General features: G+C 44.9%; 1 protein-coding gene across 1 annotated transcript in view; it reads right to left on the bottom strand.

Moving 5' to 3' along the window:
* Positions 1 to 22,284, bottom strand: part of LOC132382496 (1-phosphatidylinositol 4,5-bisphosphate phosphodiesterase beta-2-like) — a 282,694-nt gene that overhangs the window by 61,876 nt on the left and 198,534 nt on the right. Inside the window, exons 17-18 of the mRNA XM_059952750.1 lie at positions 4,601 to 4,685; positions 1,298 to 1,422 (exon numbers count right to left, since the gene is read on the bottom strand). Coding sequence (XP_059808733.1) covers positions 1,298 to 1,422; positions 4,601 to 4,685 — 210 coding nt within the window. The remainder of the gene's footprint in view (positions 1 to 1,297; positions 1,423 to 4,600; positions 4,686 to 22,284) is intronic.

Genomic DNA, 22,284 nt, shown 5'->3' with positions numbered 1-22,284 from the left:
TGAGTTCCTCCAGTATTTTGTGTCACTTTAAAAATAATAACTATCTTCAAAATACTCAATGCAAATGGGAGCCCTTCTTCAAATGTATGGCTAATATGAGTGGACATAATTTAAAGAGGAAAGTATGGGGGGGTGTGGGAATGTCAGAGGTGAGTTTTCTTTTACACAGAGTTGTGGGTACATGCAGCACACTGCCAGAGTGGTGGTAGAGGAAGATACGTAAGGGACCTTTGAGAAACTCGTAGGTGGGTACAGGATAATAGAAAAGTGAAGGGCTATATAGGAGGGAAGGGATAAAATGATCTTAGAGTAGGTTAAATGGTCAACACAATATCATGGGCCAAAAGGCCTTTGCTGTGCTGTAATCTTCTGTGTTCTATATTGCTGTCTCTATTTAATCCATTGCCTACTCCTCTCCAAAAGTTTTCAAATTAACTGTTATGCCTTTTACTACCTCTGGTGGCCTCTTGTGATCATTATCCTAGATTAATCTCATTGCTTTCCAGTTGATCATTATCTTCATTGATCTGATTAATTTGCTCCTTTATTCATAGTTTAAATTTGATTACTAATCTTACTGCCCTATAGGCCTCTCAATTCCAATCTCCATTACCTTTTGTCTGTACTTTCATCAGACTCCATACTTCCCTTCCTAAGCCTCGTCACCATTCCCTCCTCCTCTAAGAAACTTTACAAAACATACCAATCTAGACAAACTTTTTGCTAAACTGTATGCTCTAATTTATGGTTCAATGTCAGATTTTATTAAATAAAAATGATGAGATTTACCCTGTTAAGCATGCAACTCTATAATTAATCTTTTATTGACCTAACTTCAACAACACTCAAGAAGCTCAGCACCATACAGGACATAGCAACCTGTTTGATAGGCACCCCATCCACAATCATTCACTCGGTCCACCACTGCCGCACAGTAGCAGCAATCTACACAACTCATCAAGGCTCCTTTGGGAGCACCCTACCAGCTAGGCGGACAAGGGGAAGAAAAGGAGAGGTACACCACCATCCTCGAACCACGCACCATGCTGGCTTGGAAATTGTCACTGTTCCTTTTGCATCATTGGGTCAAAATCCTATAGCTCCCTCCCTGTCAGCATTGTGGATATACCCACATCACAAGGACTGAGTGGTTCTGGAGGGCAGCTCACCACCACCAGAGCCAGCTAGGGAGGAGAAACTGAACGTTGGCCCAACCTGAGAAACTCACAGCCCTCGAGCAGATGTGATAGGAAAAGAACCAACGAGCCCTGAACCCTGGCTCCGCTCTGCTACTCACCTGCCGTCTGGAAGTTGAGAGCAACCATCTGACAGCCAGCGTTCCAGAAGACATTAGGCAGATAATTTGAGGAATCCATTCTCGACCCTTTGGGGTAAATGCGACTCATCTGTCTCTTGTTGTATCTGTGTGATTGTATAGGAACTGAGAAACCTTTGAGATATTAGCCAGTCCCTCTCAAGATGGGAGGATGGCACATGAACCGAACGTAACAAATTCTACAGACTCACAAAGATTAGGTCAGAGGGAAGTGGTGGAATCAGATACGACAGTAAAGTGGAGAGACGTTTAGACAGGTCCATTAACATGCAGGGATCAGGTGCAGCTAGACAAGTTCAGTTTAATCTGGCACCATGCTTGATGCAGAATCTTAAACTTGCTCCTGTGTTGTACAGTTCTGTGTTAGGAAGAAGACAAGAAGCTTGTTTTGAGAAACAGATCAGTTATAAACAGAGGGCGTAATGAGCAGGGGAATTTGGAGCCAATTTTCACCATTATCCAATTGGAGAGATTCAGTCTTCAAAATGAGCTAAAACAGGGTGAAGATGGGTGGTAAAGGTGGGTGGGCGGATGAGACGGAAGGGAATAGTCAGGACTGGCATAGCAAGGTAACAGGAGCTATCAGAGGAGAGTGAGGAGGGGTGGAACAACAGGAAATAAGTAGGGAGGAGAGAGAACATGGACAGAATGGGTTGGGGGGGGGGGGGTTGAAAGAGCAGGAAGGATCAGGAAAGGGAGAGGGTATAAAGGCAACATTAGCATGAAAATCTGACTTAACCTTGGACCAGGGCACTGGGATTCTGAAAAGTAGGTGGTGGGAAAACAGACAGTTAAAATATTATTTTGTCTCACTGAATCACCAGAAGTCCTTTCAGAGAGATGTGATACCATAAAATGGGATTAAAAATAACATAATACCATATAAACTAAAGCAACAAAAAGAAATAGTAAATTAACTCATCAACTCATGGAGGATAGACCCCAGTGCAGATAGATCGCACCTTCACAGTTTACAGAATCTAAAAGAGATCACAGAAGAACTATTACATAATTTAATGATGTTATTTAAAACAGATTACATGTCTAGGAATGTTAGATGATGCTGCAAATGTATCAGAATGAAGAGAGAAAACCTGTGCAGGAAGCTTTAAAGCACCAGCCTTAATTTGGTGGTAAGAGAAATAATACCATTTAAGGAGGAGAATAGAAAATAAATCTGGAACCAAAAACATAATGAATAGTCAGCACTAATTACAAAATGAAATCTTGCTTAAATGTAGCTCAATGAATTACTTGAAGTAACAGAAAGAAGAAGAAAAAAAGAAAACCCTGAACTCCGAGTGGAGTCATCGGGACACCATCATGACGGCGTTTTTTTAGCAGGCTTTCTTGTTTTTATGAGGCTGAGTTGCAAGCTTGACGCTCAATCCAGCGCAGATGGAAAGTGTGCAAGGGAGCCGGATGGACTTGAACTCGGGAGCCTTCACCCTGAAGTCTGACACTGATGCCACTACGCCACCAGCCAGCTGAAGTAACAGAGAGGTAACGATGTAATGTTCAGACGGTCAGTGGTGTAGTAGCATCCGCACCACACTTCAAGGTGAGTGATCCCTGGTTCAGATCCGGCCAGCTCCTTACATGCATTCCATCTGTGCTGGGTGAAAATCGAGCTAGCAACTCAGTCTTGTTAAAAAAAACAGACAAAAATGTTAAAGAAACACCCAATATACCACAAGATGTGGGAAGGAACAATGAGGTAATGTGGAATATGTAATTAAAGAATATCAGAGCACAGGGTCAGCAGTAAGTACCAGAAGGGGTCACCAGTAAGGCTGAAGACAGGAAGGAAAAAGTTGGAGTAAAGTATGGCTATTGAGTGGCAGAGCGTGGAGAACGGGTCTCCAGCAAAGATCAAGTCAGAGTCAGCAGCTGTTCACGTGCGTTGAAGGCTTAAATCTTGCAATTAAAAAAAAGATTCCATTTACAAATTATTGGGAAAATGGCCATTACTGAAGAAGACTACAGTACATTGATAAGCTTGCTGAATGAGCTCAGCATTAGCAGATAAATGTCAACACATATCACAGATCATACATGCCCTTTGGCCCATCATTCCCATCCACACTAATCTTATTTATCAGCCCCTTGGTCAGTAGCCTTCTATGCCCTGGTGACTCAAGTATGCATGAGATACCGATGGGTGGTAAGAATGTTGAATCTAAAAGGCTTGGAGGAGCAAAGTGACTGCAGAGAAGTGAATTAAAATAGTGAAACAAGTGACAAGAACATAAATATCAAATGTAATTCCAAACTTTATTTCCAAAGGATTAAAGCTGACAGGTGAAAGAGAAGTTGCAATGATCTTTGTATTGAACCTTGGAGAATGGCAGACTGCTCAGTCTCCATAATAGAAAGGAAGTGAGGTGCCAGGAGAGATGTAAAAGTACATTTTCAAGACAGCTCCAGGGATCTTTTTCAGGAAAGATTGTACAAGCTGGGTCAATAACTTTGGAAGAGAAAAGGCTTAGGCATTACCAAAGTAGGTGTTCAGATTCTGATGGGTTTTTGCCAGAACTCCTGAGGGGCAGGGGAGAGCAAAACTATAAACCATCCATGTAAACTAGTCATCAAGAAATCAAACAAGGACATGTTTATCCAGAGACTCGCTATCAAGCATTGAGGAAGAAACAACCGATGTTCTTATGGGAGGGTTCTACAGGAAATTGAGGTGGAAAAAATTAGAAGACAATACAAATAAGATTAGAAAAGTTGGGAGGTAACTGGAGTGAACCTCAAAAGCTGGCGTTGTCATTGTGTTAAAGTGCTTGTTCCATCACACATTCTATTTTGTATGATTCAATACATATTTGTAATTCTATTTGACACTATCGCAACTCCTCAATTAGATTGCAGCACATAACTCACTCTTTCGTAATTGTCATTCCATAGAAAAGCTCTTCAGATTCCCTGATTAGATTCCAGTACAAAGTCAACCCCAGTTATCTCTTATGTCATCTATAAATACACCAGTTTCTTTGATTAGATTTCCACCTTACACCCAGGTATTGAATACACAGACTATCCAAACCTCGCAATTTAAGTTGTGGGATGGGTGACGATAATTATTTGGATCACCATTCAATTAGACTTCACTCTGTAATTCACTCTTGAGAAGCGGGCACAATCTGCCTTGCTGTGCTGTGCTGTGATGCTGCCAAACTTTCTCTATCACAGAAATTTCTATTCACAATTACAACCTGGTATGAAACCACACCATTTAGCATGGAACTTCTGAAAAGATACTCCACAAGATCTACGGCGAATTTCATGAGCAGATCCAGAGCTTTGGTCTCCGTGAAAGATGAGACTATATGGGATAGATTTCTCTCTGCAAGTAAAGAAGCCAGAGTTAGTAAGAGCATTGGGATAGTTTCACTGGGATAACGGGATGCTCTGGATTATGCACGCAGATCACCCTTAAACTTTCCAACATTCCGGCATTCTGGTGTCTATTTCAGGTATGAGAGAAGAACTCGAGCCTACAAAACAGAGCAGGAAATCAGAGCATCAGTAAGGATCACCAGATCCACATCCGGCAAAACACAATAACTCTGCAACAGCAGGTACTGCGGCTCAATGTTCATTTACCAACGGGATGCTAACCTGACCCGGGAGATTTAACGTCAGCAACATTACAAGGAGCCAGGGACTGTCCCTGTGAAATACTACAGGAAGCCGGTGACTGTCACTGTGAAATATTACAGGGAGCGAGTGACTGTCACTGTGAAATATTACAGGGAGCCGGTGACTGTCACTGTGAAATATTACAGGGAGCCAGTGACTGTCACTGTGAAATATTACAGGCAGCCGGTGACTGTCACTGTGAAATATTACAGGGAGCCAGTGACTGTCACTGTGAAATATTACAGGAAGCCGGTGACTGTCACTACTGAGATATTACAGGGAGTCAGTGACTGTCACTGAAATATTAAAGGGAGCCATTGACAGTCACTGTGAAATAGTACAGGGAGCCGGAGATTGTCACTGCTGAGATATTATAGGGAGTCAGTGACTGTCACTGTGAAATATTACAGGGAGCCAGTGACTGTCACTGAAATATTACAGGGAGCCGGTGACTGTCACTGAAATATTACAGGGAGACAGTGAATGTCACTGTGAAATATTAAAGGGAGCCGGTGACTGTCACTGAAATATTACAGGGAGCCGGTGACTGTCACTGAAATATTACAGGGAGACGGTGACTGTCACCAAAATATTACAGGGAGCCCGTGACTGTCACTGAAATATTACAGGGAGCCGGAGACTGTCACTGTGAAATATTACAGAGAGTCAGTGACTGTCCCAGTGAAATATTACAGGGAGACGGTGACTGTCACTGTGAAATATTACAGGGAGTCAGTGACTGTCACTGTGAAATATTACAGGGAGCCGGTGACTGTCACTGTGAAATATTACAGGGAGCTGGTGACTGTCACTGAAATATTACAGGGAGCCGGTGACTGTCACTGTAAAATATTACACGGAGACAGTGACTGTCACTGAAATATTACAGGGAGCAGGTGACTGTCCCTGTGAAATACTACAGGAAGCCGGTGACAGTCACTGTGAAATATTACAGGAAGCCGGTGAATGTCACTGTGAAATATTACAGGGAGCTGGTGACTGTCACTGAAATATTAAAGGGAGCTGTTGACTGTCACTGTGAAATATTACAGGGAGCTGGTGACTGTCACTGAAATATTACAGGGAGCCGGTGACTGTCACTGTAAAATATTACACGGAGACAGTGACTGTCACTGAAATATTACAGGGAGCAGGTGACTGTCCCTGTGAAATACTACAGGAAGCCGGTGACAGTCACTGTGAAATATTACAGGAAGCCGGTGAATGTCACTGTGAAATATTACAGGGAGCCGGTGACTGTCACTGAAATATTACAGGGAGCCGGTGACTGTCACTGAACTATTACAGGGAGCCGGAGACTGTCAATGTGAAATATTACAGGGAGTCAGTGACTATCACTGTGAAATATTACAGGCAGCCGGTGACTGTCACTGTGAAATATTACAGGGAGCCGGTGACTGTCACTACTGAGATATTACAGGGAGTCAGTGACTGTCACTGAAATATTAAAGGGAGCCGTTGACAGTCACTGAAATATTACAGGGAGCCGGTGACTGTCACTGTGAAATAGTACAGGGAGCCGGAGATTGTCACTGCTGAGATATTACAGGGAGCCAGTGACTGTCACTGTGAAATATTACAGGGAGCCGGTGACTGTCACTGAAATATTACAGGGAGTCAGTGACTGTGACTGAAATATTACAGGGAGCCAGTGACTGTCACTGTGAAATATGACAGGGAGCTGGTGACAGTCACTGAAATATTACAGGGAGACAGTGACTCTCACTGTGAAATATTACAGCGAGCCAGTGACTGTCACTGTGAAATATTACAGGGAGTCAGTGACTGTCACTGAAATATTACAGGGAGCCAGTGACTGTCACTGTGAAATATGACAGGGAGACGGTGACTGTCACTGAAATATTACAGGGAGCCAGTGACTGTAACTGAAATATTACAGGGAGCCCGTGACTGTCACTGAAATATTACAGGGAGCCGGTGACTGTCACTGTGAAATATTACAGGGAGCCGGTGACTGTCACTGCTGAGATATTACAGGGAGCCGGTGACTGTCACTGAAATATTACAGGGAGCCGGTGACTGTCACTGAAATATTACAGGGAGCCGGAGACTGTCAATGTCAAATATTACAGGGAGTCAGTGACTGTCACTGTGAAATATTACAGGCAGCCGGTGACTGTCACTACTGAGATATTACAGGGAGTCAGTGACTGTCACTGAAATATTAAAGGGAGCCGTTGACAGTCACTGAAATATTACAGGGAGCCGGTGACTGTCACTGTGAAATATCACAGGGAGCCAGTGACTATCACTGCTGAGATATTACAGGGAGCTGGTGACTGTCACTGAAACATTAAAGGGAGCCGTTGACTGTCACTGTGAAATATTACAGGGAGCTGGTGACTGTCACTGAAATATTACAGGGAGCCGGTGACTGTCACTGTAAAATATTACACGGAGACAGTGACTGTCACTGAAATATTACAGGGAGCAGGTGACTGTCCCTGTGAAATACTACAGGAAGCCGGTGACAGTCACTGTGAAATATTACAGGGAGCCGGAGACTGTCAATGTGAAATATTACAGGGAGTCAGTGACTATCACTGTGAAATATTACAGGCAGCCGGTGACTGTCACTGTGAAATATTACAGGGAGCCGGTGACTGTCACTACTGAGATATTACAGGGAGTCAGTGACTGTCACTGAAATATTAAAGGGAGCCGTTGACAGTCACTGAAATATTACAGGGAGCCGGTGACTGTCACTGTGAAATAGTACAGGGAGCCGGAGATTGTCACTGCTGAGATATTACAGGGAGTCAGTGACTGTCACTGTGAAATATTACAGGGAGCCGGTGACTGTCACTGAAATATTACAGGGAGTCAGTGACTGTGACTGAAATATTACAGGGAGCCAGTGACTGTCACTGTGAAATATGACAGGGAGCTGGTGACAGTCACTGAAATATTACAGGGAGACAGTGACTCTCACTGTGAAATATTACAGCGAGCCAGTGACTGTCACTGTGAAATATTACAGGGAGTCAGTGACTGTCACTGAAATATTACAGGGAGCCAGCGACTGTCACTGTGAAATATGACAGGGAGACGGTGACTGTCACTGAAATATTACAGGGAGCCAGTGACTGTAACTGAAATATTACAGGGAGCCCGTGACTGTCACTGAAATATTACAGGGAGCCGGTGACTGTCACTGTGAAATATTACAGGGAGCCGGTGACTGTCACTGCTGAGATATTACAGGGAGCCGGTGACTGTCACTGAAATATTACAGGGAGCCGGTGACTGTCACTGAAATATTACAGGGAGCCGGAGACTGTCAATGTGAAATATTACAGGGAGTCAGTGACTGTCACTGTGAAATATTACAGGCAGCCGGTGACTGTCACTGTGAAATATTACAGGGAGCCGGTGACTGTCACTGTGAAATATTACAGGGAGTCAGTGACTGTCACTGTGAAATATTACAGGCAGCCGGTGACTGTCACTGTGAAATATTACAGGCAGCCGGTGACTGTCACTGTGAAATATTACAGGGAGTCAGTGACTGTCACTGAAATATTAAAGGGAGCCGTTGACAGTCACTGAAATATTACAGGGGGCCGGTGACTGTCACTGTGAAATAGTACAGGGAGTCAGTGACTGTCACAGTGAAATATTACAGGCAGCCGGTGACTGTCACTGTGAAATATTACAGGCAGCCGGTGACTGTCACTGTGAAATATTACACGGAGTCAGTGACTGTCACTGAAATATTAAAGGGAGCCGTTGACAGTCACTGAAATATTACAGGGAGCCGGTGACTGTCACTGTGAAATAGTACAGGGAGCCGGAGATTGTCACTGCTGAGATATTACAGGGAGTCAGTGACTGTCACTGTGAAATATTACAGGGAGCCGGTGACTGTCACTGTGAAATATTACAGGGAGCCAGTGACTGTCACTGTGAAATATTACAGGCAGCCGGTGACTGTCACTGTGAAATATTACAGGGAGCCAGTGACTGTCACTGTGAAATATTACAGGAAGCCGGTGACTGTCACTACTGAGATATTACAGGGAGCCGGTGACTGTCACTGAAATATTAAAGTGAGCCGTTGACAGTCACTGTGAAATAGTACAGGGAGCCGGAGATTGTCACTGCTGAGATATTATAGGGAGTCAGTGACTGTCACTGTGAAATATTACAGGGAGCCAGTGACTGTCACTGAAATATTACAGGGAGCCGGTGACTGTCACTGAAATATTACAGGGAGACAGTGAATGTCACTGTGAAATATTAAAGGGAGCCGGTGACTGTCACTGAAATATTACAGGGAGCCGGTGACTGTCACTGAAATATTACAGGGAGACGGTGACTGTCACCAAAATATTACAGGGAGCCCGTGACTGTCACTGAAATATTACAGGGAGCCGGAGACTGTCACTGTGAAATATTACAGAGAGTCAGTGACTGTCCCAGTGAAATATTACAGGGAGCCGGTGACTGTCACTGTGAAATATCACAGGGAGCCAGTGACTATCACTGCTGAGATATTACAGGGAGCTGGTGACTGTCACTGAAACATTAAAGGGAGCCGTTGACTGTCACTGTGAAATATTACAGGGAGCTGGTGACTGTCACTGAAATATTACAGGGAGCCGGTGACTGTCACTGTAAAATATTACACGGAGACAGTGACTGTCCCAGTGAAATATTACAGGGAGACGGTGACTGTCACTGTGAAATATTACAGGGAGTCAGTGACTGTCCCTGTGAAATACTACAGGAAGCCGGTGACAGTCACTGTGAAATATTACAGGAAGCCGGTGAATGTCACTGTGAAATATTACAGGGAGCCGGTGTCTGTCACTGAAATATTACAGGGAGCCGGTGACTGTCACTGAAATATTACAGGGAGCCGGAGACTGTCAATGTGAAATATTACAGGGAGTCAGTGACTATCACTGTGAAATATTACAGGCAGCCGGTGACTGTCACTGTGAAATATTACAGGGAGCCGGTGACTGTCACTACTGAGATATTACAGGGAGTCAGTGACTGCCACTGAAATATTAAAGGGAGCCGTTGACAGTCACTGAAATATTACAGGGAGCCGGTGACTGTCACTGTGAAATAGTACAGGGAGCCGGAGATTGTCACTGCTGAGATATTACAGGGAGTCAGTGACTGTCACTGTGAAATATTACAGGGAGCCCGTGACTGTCACTGAAATATTACAGGGAGTCAGTGACTGTGACTGAAATATTACAGGGAGCCAGTGACTGTCACTGTGAAATATGACAGGGAGCTGGTGACAGTCACTGAAATATTACAGGGAGACAGTGACTCTCACTGTGAAATATTACAGCGAGCCAGTGACTGTCACTGTGAAATATTACAGGGAGTCAGTGACTGTCACTGAAATATTACAGGGAGCCAGTGACTGTCACTGTGAAATATGACAGGGAGACGGTGACTGTCACTGAAATGTTACAGGGAGCCAGTGACTGTAACTGAAATATTACAGGGAGCCCGTGACTGTCACTGAAATATTACAGGGAGCCGGTGACTGTCACTGTGAAATATTACAGGGAGCCGGTGACTGTCACTGCTGAGATATTACAGGGAGCCGGTGACTGTCACTGAAATATTACAGGGAGCCGGTGACTGTCACTGAAATATTACAGGGAGCCGGAGACTGTCAATGTGAAATATTACAGGGAGTCAGTGACTGTCACTGTGAAATATTACAGGCAGCCGGTGACTGTCACTGTGATATATTACAGGGAGCCGGTGACTGTCACTACTGAGATATTACAGGGAGTCAGTGACTGTCACTGAAATATTAAAGGGAGCCGTTGACAGTCACTGAAATATTACAGGGAGCCGGTGACTGTCACTGTGAAATAGTACAGGGAGCCGGAGATTGTCACTGCTGAGATATTACAGGGAGTCAGTGACTGTCACTGTGAAATATTACAGGGAGCTGGTGACTGTCACTGAAATATTACAGGGAGTCAGTGACTGTGACTGAAATATTACAGGGAGCCAGTGACTGTCACTGTGAAATATTACAGGGAGCCGGAGACTGTCACTGAAATATTACAGGGAGTCAGTGACTGTGACTGAAATATTACAGGGAGCCAGTGACTGTCACTGTGAAATATGACAGGGAGCTGGTGACAGTCACTGAAATATTACAGGGAGACAGTGACTGTCACTGAAATATTACAGGGAGCCCGTGACTGTCACTGAAATATTACAGGGAGCCGGTGACTGTCACTGTGAAATATTACAGGGAGCCGGTGACTGTCACTGCTGAGATATTACAGGGAGTCAGTGGCTGTCACTGAAATATTAACGGGAGCCGTTGACTGTCACTGTGAAATATTACAGGGAGCTGGTGACTGTCACTGAAACAATACAGGGAGACGGTGACTGTCACTGAAATATTACGGGGAGCTGGTGACTGTCACTGAAACATTACAGGGAGCCCTTGACTGTCACTGAAATATTACAGGGAGTCAGTGACTGTGACTGAAATATTACAGGGAGCCAGTAACTGTTACTGTGAAATATTACAGGGAGTCAGTGACTGTCACTGCTGAGATATTACTGGGAGACAGTGACTGTCACTGAAATATTACAAGGAGCCAGTGACTGTCACTGAAACATTACAGGGAGCCTGTGGCTGTCACTGAAACATTACAGGGAGACGGTGACTGTCACTGTGAAATATTACAGGGTATCAATGACTGTCACTGTGAAATATTACAGGGAGATGGTGACTGTCACTGTGAAATATAACAGGCAGCCGCTGTCTGTCACTGTGAAATATTACAGGGAGTCAGTGACTGTCACTGCTGAAATATTACAGGGAGCCAGTGACTCTCACTGTGAAATATTACAGCGAGCCAGTGACTGTCACTGTGAAATATTACAGGGAGTCAGTGACTGTCACTGAAATATTACAGGGAGTCAGTGACTGTCATTGAAATATAACAGGGAGACGGTGACTGTCACTGAAATGTTACAGGGAGCCAGTGACTGTAACTGAAATATTACAGGGAGCCCGTGACTGTCACTGAAATATTACAGGGAGCCGGTGACTGTCACTGTGAAATATTACAGGGAGCCGGTGACTGTCACTGCTGAGATATTACAGGGAGCCGGTGACTGTCACTGAAATATTACAGGGAGCCGGTGACTGTCACTGAAATATTACAGGGAGCCGGAGACTGTCAATGTGAAATATTACAGGGAGTCAGTGACTGTCACTGTGAAATATTACAGGCAGCCGGTGACTGTCACTGTGATATATTACAGGGAGCCGGTGACTGTCACTACTGAGATATTACAGGGAGTCAGTGACTGTCACTGAAATATTAAAGGGAGCCGTTGACAGTCACTGAAATATTACAGGGAGCCGGTGACTGTCACTGTGAAATAGTACAGGGAGCCGGAGATTGTCACTGCTGAGATATTACAGGGAGTCAGTGACTGTCACTGTGAAATATTACAGGGAGCTGGTGACTGTCACTGAAATATTACAGGGAGTCAGTGACTGTGACTGAAATATTACAGGGAGCCAGTGACTGTCACTGTGAAATATTACAGGGAGCCGGAGACTGTCACTGAAATATTACAGGGAGTCAGTGACTGTGACTGAAATATTACAGGGAGCCAGTGACTGTCACTGTGAAATATGACAGGGAGCTGGTGACAGTCACTGAAATATTACAGGGAGACAGTGACTGTCACTGAAATATTACAGGGAGCCCGTGACTGTCACTGAAATATTACAGGGAGCCGGTGACTGTCACTGTGAAATATTACAGGGAGCCGGTGACTCTCACTGCTGAGATATTACAGGGAGTCAGTGGCTGTCACTGAAATATTAACGGGAGCCGTTGACTGTCACTGTGAAATATTACAGGGAGCTGGTGACTGTCACTGAAACAATACAGGGAGACGGTGACTGTCACTGAAATATTACGGGGAGCTGGTGACTGTCACTGAAACATTACAGGGAGCCCTTGACTGTCACTGAAATATTACAGGGAGTCAGTGACTGTGACTGAAATATTACAGGGAGCCAGTAACTGTTACTGTGAAATATTACAGGGAGTCAGTGACTGTCACTGCTGAGATATTACTGGGAGACAGTGACTGTCACTGAAATATTACAAGGAGCCAGTGACTGTCACTGAAACATTACAGGGAGCCTGTGGCTGTCACTGAAACATTACAGGGAGACGGTGACTGTCACTGTGAAATATTACAGGGTATCAATGACTGTCACTGTGAAATATTACAGGGAGATGGTGACTGTCACTGTGAAATATAACAGGCAGCCGCTGTCTGTCACTGTGAAATATTACAGGGAGTCAGTGACTGTCACTGTGAAATATTACAAGGAGCCGGAGACTGTCACTGAAATATTACAGGGAGTCAGTGACTGTGACTGAAATATTACAGGGAGCCAGTGACTGTCACTGTGAAATATGACAGGGAGCTGGTGACAGTCACTGAAATATTACAGGGAGACAGTGACTGTCACTGAAATATTACAGGGAGCCCGTGACTGTCACTGAAATATTACAGGGAGCCGGTGACTGTCACTGTGAAATATTACAGGGAGCCGGTGACTGTCACTGCTGAGATATTACAGGGAGTCAGTGGCTGTCACTGAAATATTAACGGGAGCCGTTGACTGTCACTGTGAAATATTACAGGGAGCTGGTGACTGTCACTGAAACAATACAGGGAGACGGTGACTGTCACTGAAATATTACGGGGAGCTGGTGACTGTCACTGAAACATTACAGGGAGCCCTTGACTGTCACTGAAATATTACAGGGAGTCAGTGACTGTGACTGAAATATTACAGGGAGCCAGTAACTGTTACTGTGAAATATTACAGGGAGTCAGTGACTGTCACTGCTGAGATATTACTGGGAGACAGTGACTGTCACTGAAATATTACAAGGAGCCAGTGACTGTCACTGAAACATTACAGGGAGCCTGTGGCTGTCACTGAAACATTACAGGGAGACGGTGACTGTCACTGTGAAATATTACAGGGTATCAATGACTGTCACTGTGAAATATTACAGGGAGATGGTGACTGTCACTGTGAAATATAACAGGCAGCCGCTGTCTGTCACTGTGAAATATTACAGGGAGTCAGTGACTGTCACTGCTGAAATATTACAGGGAGCCAGTGACTCTTACTGTGAAATATTACAGCGAGCCAGTGACTGTCACTGTGAAATATTACAGGGAGTCAGTGACTGTCACTGAAATATTACAGGGAGTCAGTGACTGTCACTGAAATATAACAGGGAGCCGGTGACACTCGCTGAAATATTACAGGGAGCCCGTGACTGTCACTGAAATATTACAGGGAGACGGTTAATGTCACTGAAATATTACGGGGAGCCGGTGACTCTCACCGAAATATTACAGGGATCGTGTGAATGTCACTGAAATATTACAGGGAGCCAGTGACTCTCAATGTGAACTATTACAGGGAGCCAGTGACTGTCACTGTGAAATATTACAGGGAGCCAGTGACTGTCACTGAAATATTACAGGGAGCCGGTGACTGACACTGCTAAGATATTACTGGGAGTCAGTAACTGTCACTGAAATATTACAGGGAGCCGGTGACTATCACTGAAATATTACGGGGAGCCGGTGACTGTCACTGAAATATTACAGGGAGCCCGTAACTGTCACTGAAATATAACAGGGAGCCCGTTACTGTCACTGAAATATTACAGGGAGCCAGTGACTGTAACTGAAATATTACAGGGAGCCCGTGACTGTCACTGAAATATAACAGGGAGCCCGTGACCGTCACTGAAATATTACAGGAAGCCAGTGACTGTAACTGAAATATTACAGGGAGCCCGTTACTGTCACTGTGAAATATTACAGGGAGTCAGTGATTGTCACTGCTGAGATATTACAGGGAGTCAGTGACTGTCACGGAATTATTACAGGGAGCCGGTGACTGTCACTGAAATATTACGGGGAGCCGGTGACTGTCACTGTGAAATATTACAGGGAGTCAGTGACTGTCACTGTTGAAGTATTACAGGGAACCAGTGACTGTCACTGAAATATTACAGGGAGCCAGTGACTGTCACTGTGACATATTACAGGGAGCCGGTGACTGTCACTTAAATATTACATTGAGCCGGTGACTGTCATTGAAATATTACAGGGACCCGTGACTGTCACTGAAATATTACAGGGACCCGGTGACTGACACTGTGAAATATTACAGGGAGCCGGTGACTGTCACTGCTGAGATATTACAGGGAGTCAGTGACTGTCACTGAAATATTAAAGGGAGCCGTTGACTGTCACGGTGAAATATTACAGGGAGCAGGTGACTGTCACTGTGAAATATTACATTGAGCCGGTGACTGTCATTGAAATATAACAGGGAGCCCGTGACTGTCACTGAAATATTACAGGGAGCCTGTGACTGTCACTGTGAAATAGTACAGGGAGCCGGAGATTGTCACTGCTGAGATATTACAGGGAGTCAGTGACTGTTACTGTGAAATATTACAGGGAGCCGGTGACTGTCACGGAAATATTACAGGGAGCCGGTGACTGTCACTGAAATATTACAGGGAGACACTGAATGTCACTGTGAAATATTACAGGGAGCCGGTGACTGTCACTGAAATATTACAGGGAGCCGGTGACTGTCATTGAAATATAACAGGGAGCCCATGACTGTCACCTTGAAATATTACAGGGAGCCGGTGACTGTCACTGAAATATTACAGGGAGCCCGTGACTGTCACTGTGAAATATTACAGGGAGTCAGTGACTGTCACTGCTGAGATATTACAGGGAGTCAGTGACTGTCACTGAAATATTACAGGGAGCCGGTGACTGTCACTGAAATATTACGGAGCCGGTGACTGTCACTGTGAAATATTACCGGAAGCCGGTGAATGTCACTGTGAAATATTACAGGGAGCCAGTGACTGTCACTGGAATATTACAGGGAGCCGGTGACTGTCACTTAAATATTACATTGAGCCGGTGACTGTCATTGAAATATTACAGGGACCCGTGACTGTCACTGAAATATTACAGGGAGCCGGTGACTGTCACTGTGAAATATTACAGGGAGTCAGTGACTGTCACTGCTGAGATATTAATGGGAGTCAGTGACTGATACTGAAATATTACAGGGAGACGGTGACTGTCACGGAAATATTACAGGGAGCCGGTGACTGTCACTGTGAAATATTACAGGGAGCCCGTGACTGTCACTGAAATATAACAGGGAGACGGTGACTGTCACGGAAATATTACAGGGAGCCGGTGACTGTCACTGTGAAATATTACAGGGAGCCCGTGACCGTCACTGAAATATTACAGGAAGCCAGTGATGTAACTGAAATATTACAAGGAGCCCGTTACTGTCACTATGAAATATTACAGGGAGTCAGTGATTGTCACTGCTGAGATATTACAGGGAGTCAGTGACTGTCACTGAATTATTACAGGGAGCCGGTGACTGTCACTGAAATATTACGGGGAGCCGGTGACTGTCACTGTGAAATATCACAGGGAGTCAGTGACTGTCACTGTTGAAATATTACAGGGAACCAGTGACTGTCACTCTGAAATATTACAGGGAGTCAGTGACTGTCACTGCTGCGATATTACAGGGAGTCAGTGACTGTCACTGAAATATTACAGGGAGCCAGTGACTGTCACTGTGAAATATTACAGGGAGCCGGTGACTGTCACTGAAATATTATAGGGAGCCCGTGACTGTCACTGTGAAATATTACAGGGAGTCAGTGACTGTCACTGCTGAGATATTACAGGGAGTCAGTGACTGTCACTGAAATATTACAGGGAGCCGGTGACTGTCACTGAAATATTACGGAGTCGGTGACTGTCACTGTGAAATATTACAGGAAGCCGGTGAATGTCACTGTGAAATATTACAGGGAGCCAGTGACTGTCACTGAAATATTACAGGGAGCCGGTGACTGTCACTGAAATATTACAGGGAGCCGGAGACTGTCACTGTGAAATATTACAGGCAGCCGGTGACTGTCACTGTGAAATATTACAGGGAGACAGTGAATGTCACTGTGAAATATTACTAGGAGACAGTGACTGTCCCTGGGAAATACTACAGGAAGCCGGTGACTGTCACTGTGAAATATTACAGAGAGTCAGTGACTGTCACTGCTGAGATATTACAGGGAGTCAGTGGCTGTCACTGAAATATTAACGGGAGCCCTTGACTGTCACTGAAATATTACAGGGAGTCAGTGACTGTGACTGAAATATTACAGGGAGCCAGTAACTGTTACTGTGAAATATTAAAGGGAGTCAGTGACTGTCACTGCTGAGATATTACTGGGAGTCAGTGACTGATACTGAAATATTACAGGGAGACGGTGACTGTCACGGAAATATTACCGGGAGCCGGTGACTGTCACTGTGAAATATTACAGGGAGCCCGTGACTGTCACTGAAATATTACAGGGAGCCGGTGACTGTCACTGTGAAATATTACAGGGAGTCAGTGACTGTCACTGCTGAGATATTACTGGGAGTCAGTGACTGATACTGAAATATTACAGGGAGACGGTGACTGTCACGGAAATATTACAGGGAGCCGGTGACTGTCACTGTGAAATATTACAGGGAGCCCGTGACTGTCACTGAAATATAACAGGTAGCCCGTTACTGTCACTGAAATATTATAGGGAGCCAGTGACTGTAACTGAAATATTACAGGGACCCGGTGACTGACACTGTGAAATATTACAGGGAGCCGGTGACTGTCACTGCTGAGATATTACAGGGAGTCAGTGGCTGTCACTGAAATACTAAAGGGAGCCGTTAACTGTCACTGTGAAATATTACAGGGAGCAGCTGACTTTCACCTTGAAATATTACAGGGAGCCGGTGACTATCACTGTGAAATATTACAGGAAGCCGGTGAATGTCACTGTGAAATATTACAGGGAGCCAGTGACTGTCACTGAAATATTACAGGGAGCCGGTGACTGTCACTGAAATATTACAGGGAGCCGGAGACTGTCAATGTGAAATATTACAGGGAGTCAGTGACTGTCGCTGTGAAATATTACAGGCAGCCGGTGACTGTCACTGTGAAATATTACAGGGAGCCTGTGACTGTCACTGTGTAATATCACACGGAGCCAGTGACTGTCACTGCTGAGATATTACAGGGAGTCAGTGACTGTCACTGAATTATTACAGGGAGCCGGTGACTGTCACTGAATTATTACATTGAGCCGGTGACTGTCATTGAAATATAACAGGGAGCCCGTGACCGTCACTGAAATATTACAGGAAGCCAGTGACTGTAACTGAAATATTACAGGGAGACCGTTACTGTCACTGTGAAATATTACAGGGAGTCAGTGACTGTCACTGCTGAGATATTACAGGGAGTCAGTGACTGTCACTGAATTATTACAGGGAGCCGGTGACTGTCACTGAATTATTACATTGAGCCGGTGACTGTCATTGAAATATTACAGGGAGACGGTGACTGTCACCTTGAAATATTACAGGGAGCCGGTGACTGTCACTGAAATATTACAGGGAGCCTGTGACTGTCACTGTGAAATAGTACAGGGAGCCGGAGATTGTCACTGCTGAGATATTACAGGGAGTCAGTGACTGTCACTGTGAATTATTACAGAGAGCCGGTGACTGTCACTGAAATATTACAGGGAGCCGGTGACTGTCACTGAAATATTACAGGGAGACAGTGAATGTCACTGTGAAATATTACAGGGAGCCGGTGACTGTCACTGAAATATTACAGGGAGCCGGTGACTGTCACTGAAATATTACAGGGAGACGGTGACTGTCACCGAAATATTACAGGGAGCCCGTGACTGTCACTGAAATATTACAGGGAGCCGGTGACTGTCACTGTGAAATATTACAGGGAGTCAGTGACTGTCACTGCTGAGATATTACTGGGAGTCAGTGACTGATACTGAAATATTACAGGGAGACGGTGACTGTCACGGAAATATTACAGGGAGCCGGTGACTGTCACTGTGAAATATTACAGGGAGCCCGTGACTGTCACTGAAATATAACAGGTAGCCCGTTACTGTCACTGAAATATTATAGGGAGCCAGTGACTGTAACTGAAATATTACAGGGACCCGGTGACTGACACTGTGAAATATTACAGGGAGCCGGTGACTGTCACTGCTGAGATATTACAGGGAGTCAGTGGCTGTCACTGAAATACTAAAGGGAGCCGTTAACTGTCACTGTGAAATATTACAGGGAGCAGCTGACTTTCACCTTGAAATATTACAGGGAGCCGGTGACTATCACTGTGAAATATTACAGGAAGCCGGTGAATGTCACTGTGAAATATTACAGGGAGCCAGTGACTGTCACTGAAATATTACAGGGAGCCGGTGACTGTCACTGAAATATTACAGGGAGCCGGAGACTGTCAATGTGAAATATTACAGGGAGTCAGTGACTGTCGCTGTGAAATATTACAGGCAGCCGGTGACTGTCACTGTGAAATATTACAGGGAGCCTGTGACTGTCACTGTGTAATATCACACGGAGCCAGTGACTGTCACTGCTGAGATATTACAGGGAGTCAGTGACTGTCACTGAATTATTACAGGGAGCCGGTGACTGTCACTGAATTATTACATTGAGCCGGTGACTGTCATTGAAATATAACAGGGAGCCCGTGACCGTCACTGAAATATTACAGGAAGCCAGTGACTGTAACTGAAATATTACAGGGAGACCGTTACTGTCACTGTGAAATATTACAGGGAGTCAGTGACTGTCACTGCTGAGATATTACAGGGAGTCAGTGACTGTCACTGAATTATTACAGGGAGCCGGTGACTGTCACTGAATTATTACATTGAGCCGGTGACTGTCATTGAAATATTACAGGGAGACGGTGACTGTCACCTTGAAATATTACAGGGAGCCGGTGACTGTCACTGAAATATTACAGGGAGCCTGTGACTGTCACTGTGAAATAGTACAGGGAGCCGGAGATTGTCACTGCTGAGATATTACAGGGAGTCAGTGACTGTCACTGTGAATTATTACAGAGAGCCGGTGACTGTCACTGAAATATTACAGGGAGCCGGTGACTGTCACTGAAATATTACAGGGAGACAGTGAATGTCACTGTGAAATATTACAGGGAGCCGGTGACTGTCACTGAAATATTACAGGGAGCCGGTGACTGTCACTGAAATATTACAGGGAGACGGTGACTGTCACCGAAATATTACAGGGAGCCCGTGACTGTCACTGAAATATTAAAGGGAGCCGAAGACTGTCACTGAGAAATATTACAGAGAGTCAGCGACTGTCCCAGTGAAATATTACAGGGAGACGGTGACTGTCTCTGTGCAATATTACAGGGAGTCAGTGACTATCACTGTGAAATATTACAGGGAGCCGGTGACTGTCACTGTGAAATATCACAGGGAGCCAGTGACTGTCACTGCTGAGATATTACAGGGAGCCGGTGACTGTCACTGAAACATTAAAGGGAGCCGTTGTCTGTCACTGTGAAATATTACAGGGAGCTGGTGACTGTCACTGAGAAATATTACAGGGAGTCAGTGACTGTCACTGAAATATTACACGGAGCCAGTGACTGTCACTGTAAAATATTACAGGGAGACAGTGACTGTCACTGAAATATTACAGGGAGCAGGTGACTGTCCCTGTGAAATACTACAGGAAGCTGGTGACTGTCACTGTGAAATATTAAAGGGAGCCGGTCACTGTCACAGAAATATTACAGGGAGCCGGAGACTGTCACTGTGAAATATTACAGGGAGTCAGTGACTGTCACTGTGTAATATTACAGGGAGCCAGTGACTGTCACTGCTGAGATATTACAGAGAGCCGGTGACTGTCACTGTGAAATATTACAGGGAACCGGTGACTGTCACTGCTGAGATATTACAGGGAGTCAGTGGCTGTCACTGAAATATTAAAGGGAGCCGTAGACTGTCACTGTGAAATATTACAGGGAGCTGGTGACTGTCACTGAGAAATATTACAGTGAGACAGTGACTGTCACTGACATATTACAGAGAGCCAGTGATTGTCACTGTGAAATATTACAGGGAGACAGTGACTGTCCCTGGGAAATACTACAGGAAGCCGGTGACTGTCACTGTGAAATATTACAGGGAGCCGGTGACTGTCACTGAAATATTACAGGGAGCCGGTGACTGTCCCTGTCAAACACTACAGGAAGCCGGTGACTGTCACTGAGAAATATTACAGGAAACCAGTGAATGTCACTGTGAAATATTACAGGGAGCCGGTGACTGTCACTGAAATATTACAGGGAGCCGGTGACTGTCACTGAAATATTACAGGGAGCCGGAGACTGTCAATGTGAAATATTACAGGGATTCAGTGACTGTCACTGCTGCGATATTACAGGGAGTCAGTGACTCTCACTGTGAAATATTACAGGGAGCCAGTGACTGTCACTGTGAAATATGACAGGGAGCTGGTGACAGTCACTGAAATATTACAGGGAGACAGTGACTCTCACTGTGAAATATTACAGCGAGCCAGTGACTGTCACTGTGAAATATTACAGAGAGTCAGTGACTGTCACTGAAATATTACAGGGAGCCAGTGACTGTCACTGAGAAATATGACAGGGAGACGGTGACTGTCACTGAAATATTACAGGGAGCCAGTGACTGTAACTGAAATATTACAGGGAGCCAGTGACTGTCACTGAAATATTACAGGGAGCCGGTGACTGTCACTGTGAAATATTACAGGGAGCCGGTGACTGTCACTGTGAAATATTACAGAGAGTCAGTGACTGTCACTGCTGAGATATTACAGGGAATCAGTGGCTGTCACTGAAATATTAACGGGAGCCCTTGACTGTCACTGAAATATTACAGGGAGTCAGTGACTGTGACTGAAATATTACAGGGAGCCAGTAACTGTTACTGTGAAATATTAAAGGGAGTCAGTGACTGTCACTGCTGAGATATTACTGGGAGTCAGTGACTGATACTGAAATATTACAGGGAGACGGTGACTGTCACGGAAATATTACAGGGAGCCGGTGACTGTCACTGTGAAATATTACAGGGAGCCCGTGACTGTCACTGAAATATAACAGGGAGCCCGTTACTGTCACTGAAATATTACAGGGAGCCAATGACTGTAACTGAAATATTACAGGGTCCCGGTGACTGTCACTGTGAAATATTACAGGGAGCCGGTGACTG

This window comes from Hypanus sabinus, chromosome 2 (genome assembly GCF_030144855.1).
Source record: "Hypanus sabinus isolate sHypSab1 chromosome 2, sHypSab1.hap1, whole genome shotgun sequence".
Lineage (NCBI taxonomy): Eukaryota > Metazoa > Chordata > Chondrichthyes > Myliobatiformes > Dasyatidae > Hypanus > Hypanus sabinus.
Note: the sequence above shows the minus strand (reverse complement) of the source record. Positions and strands in the feature narration are given on the sequence as shown.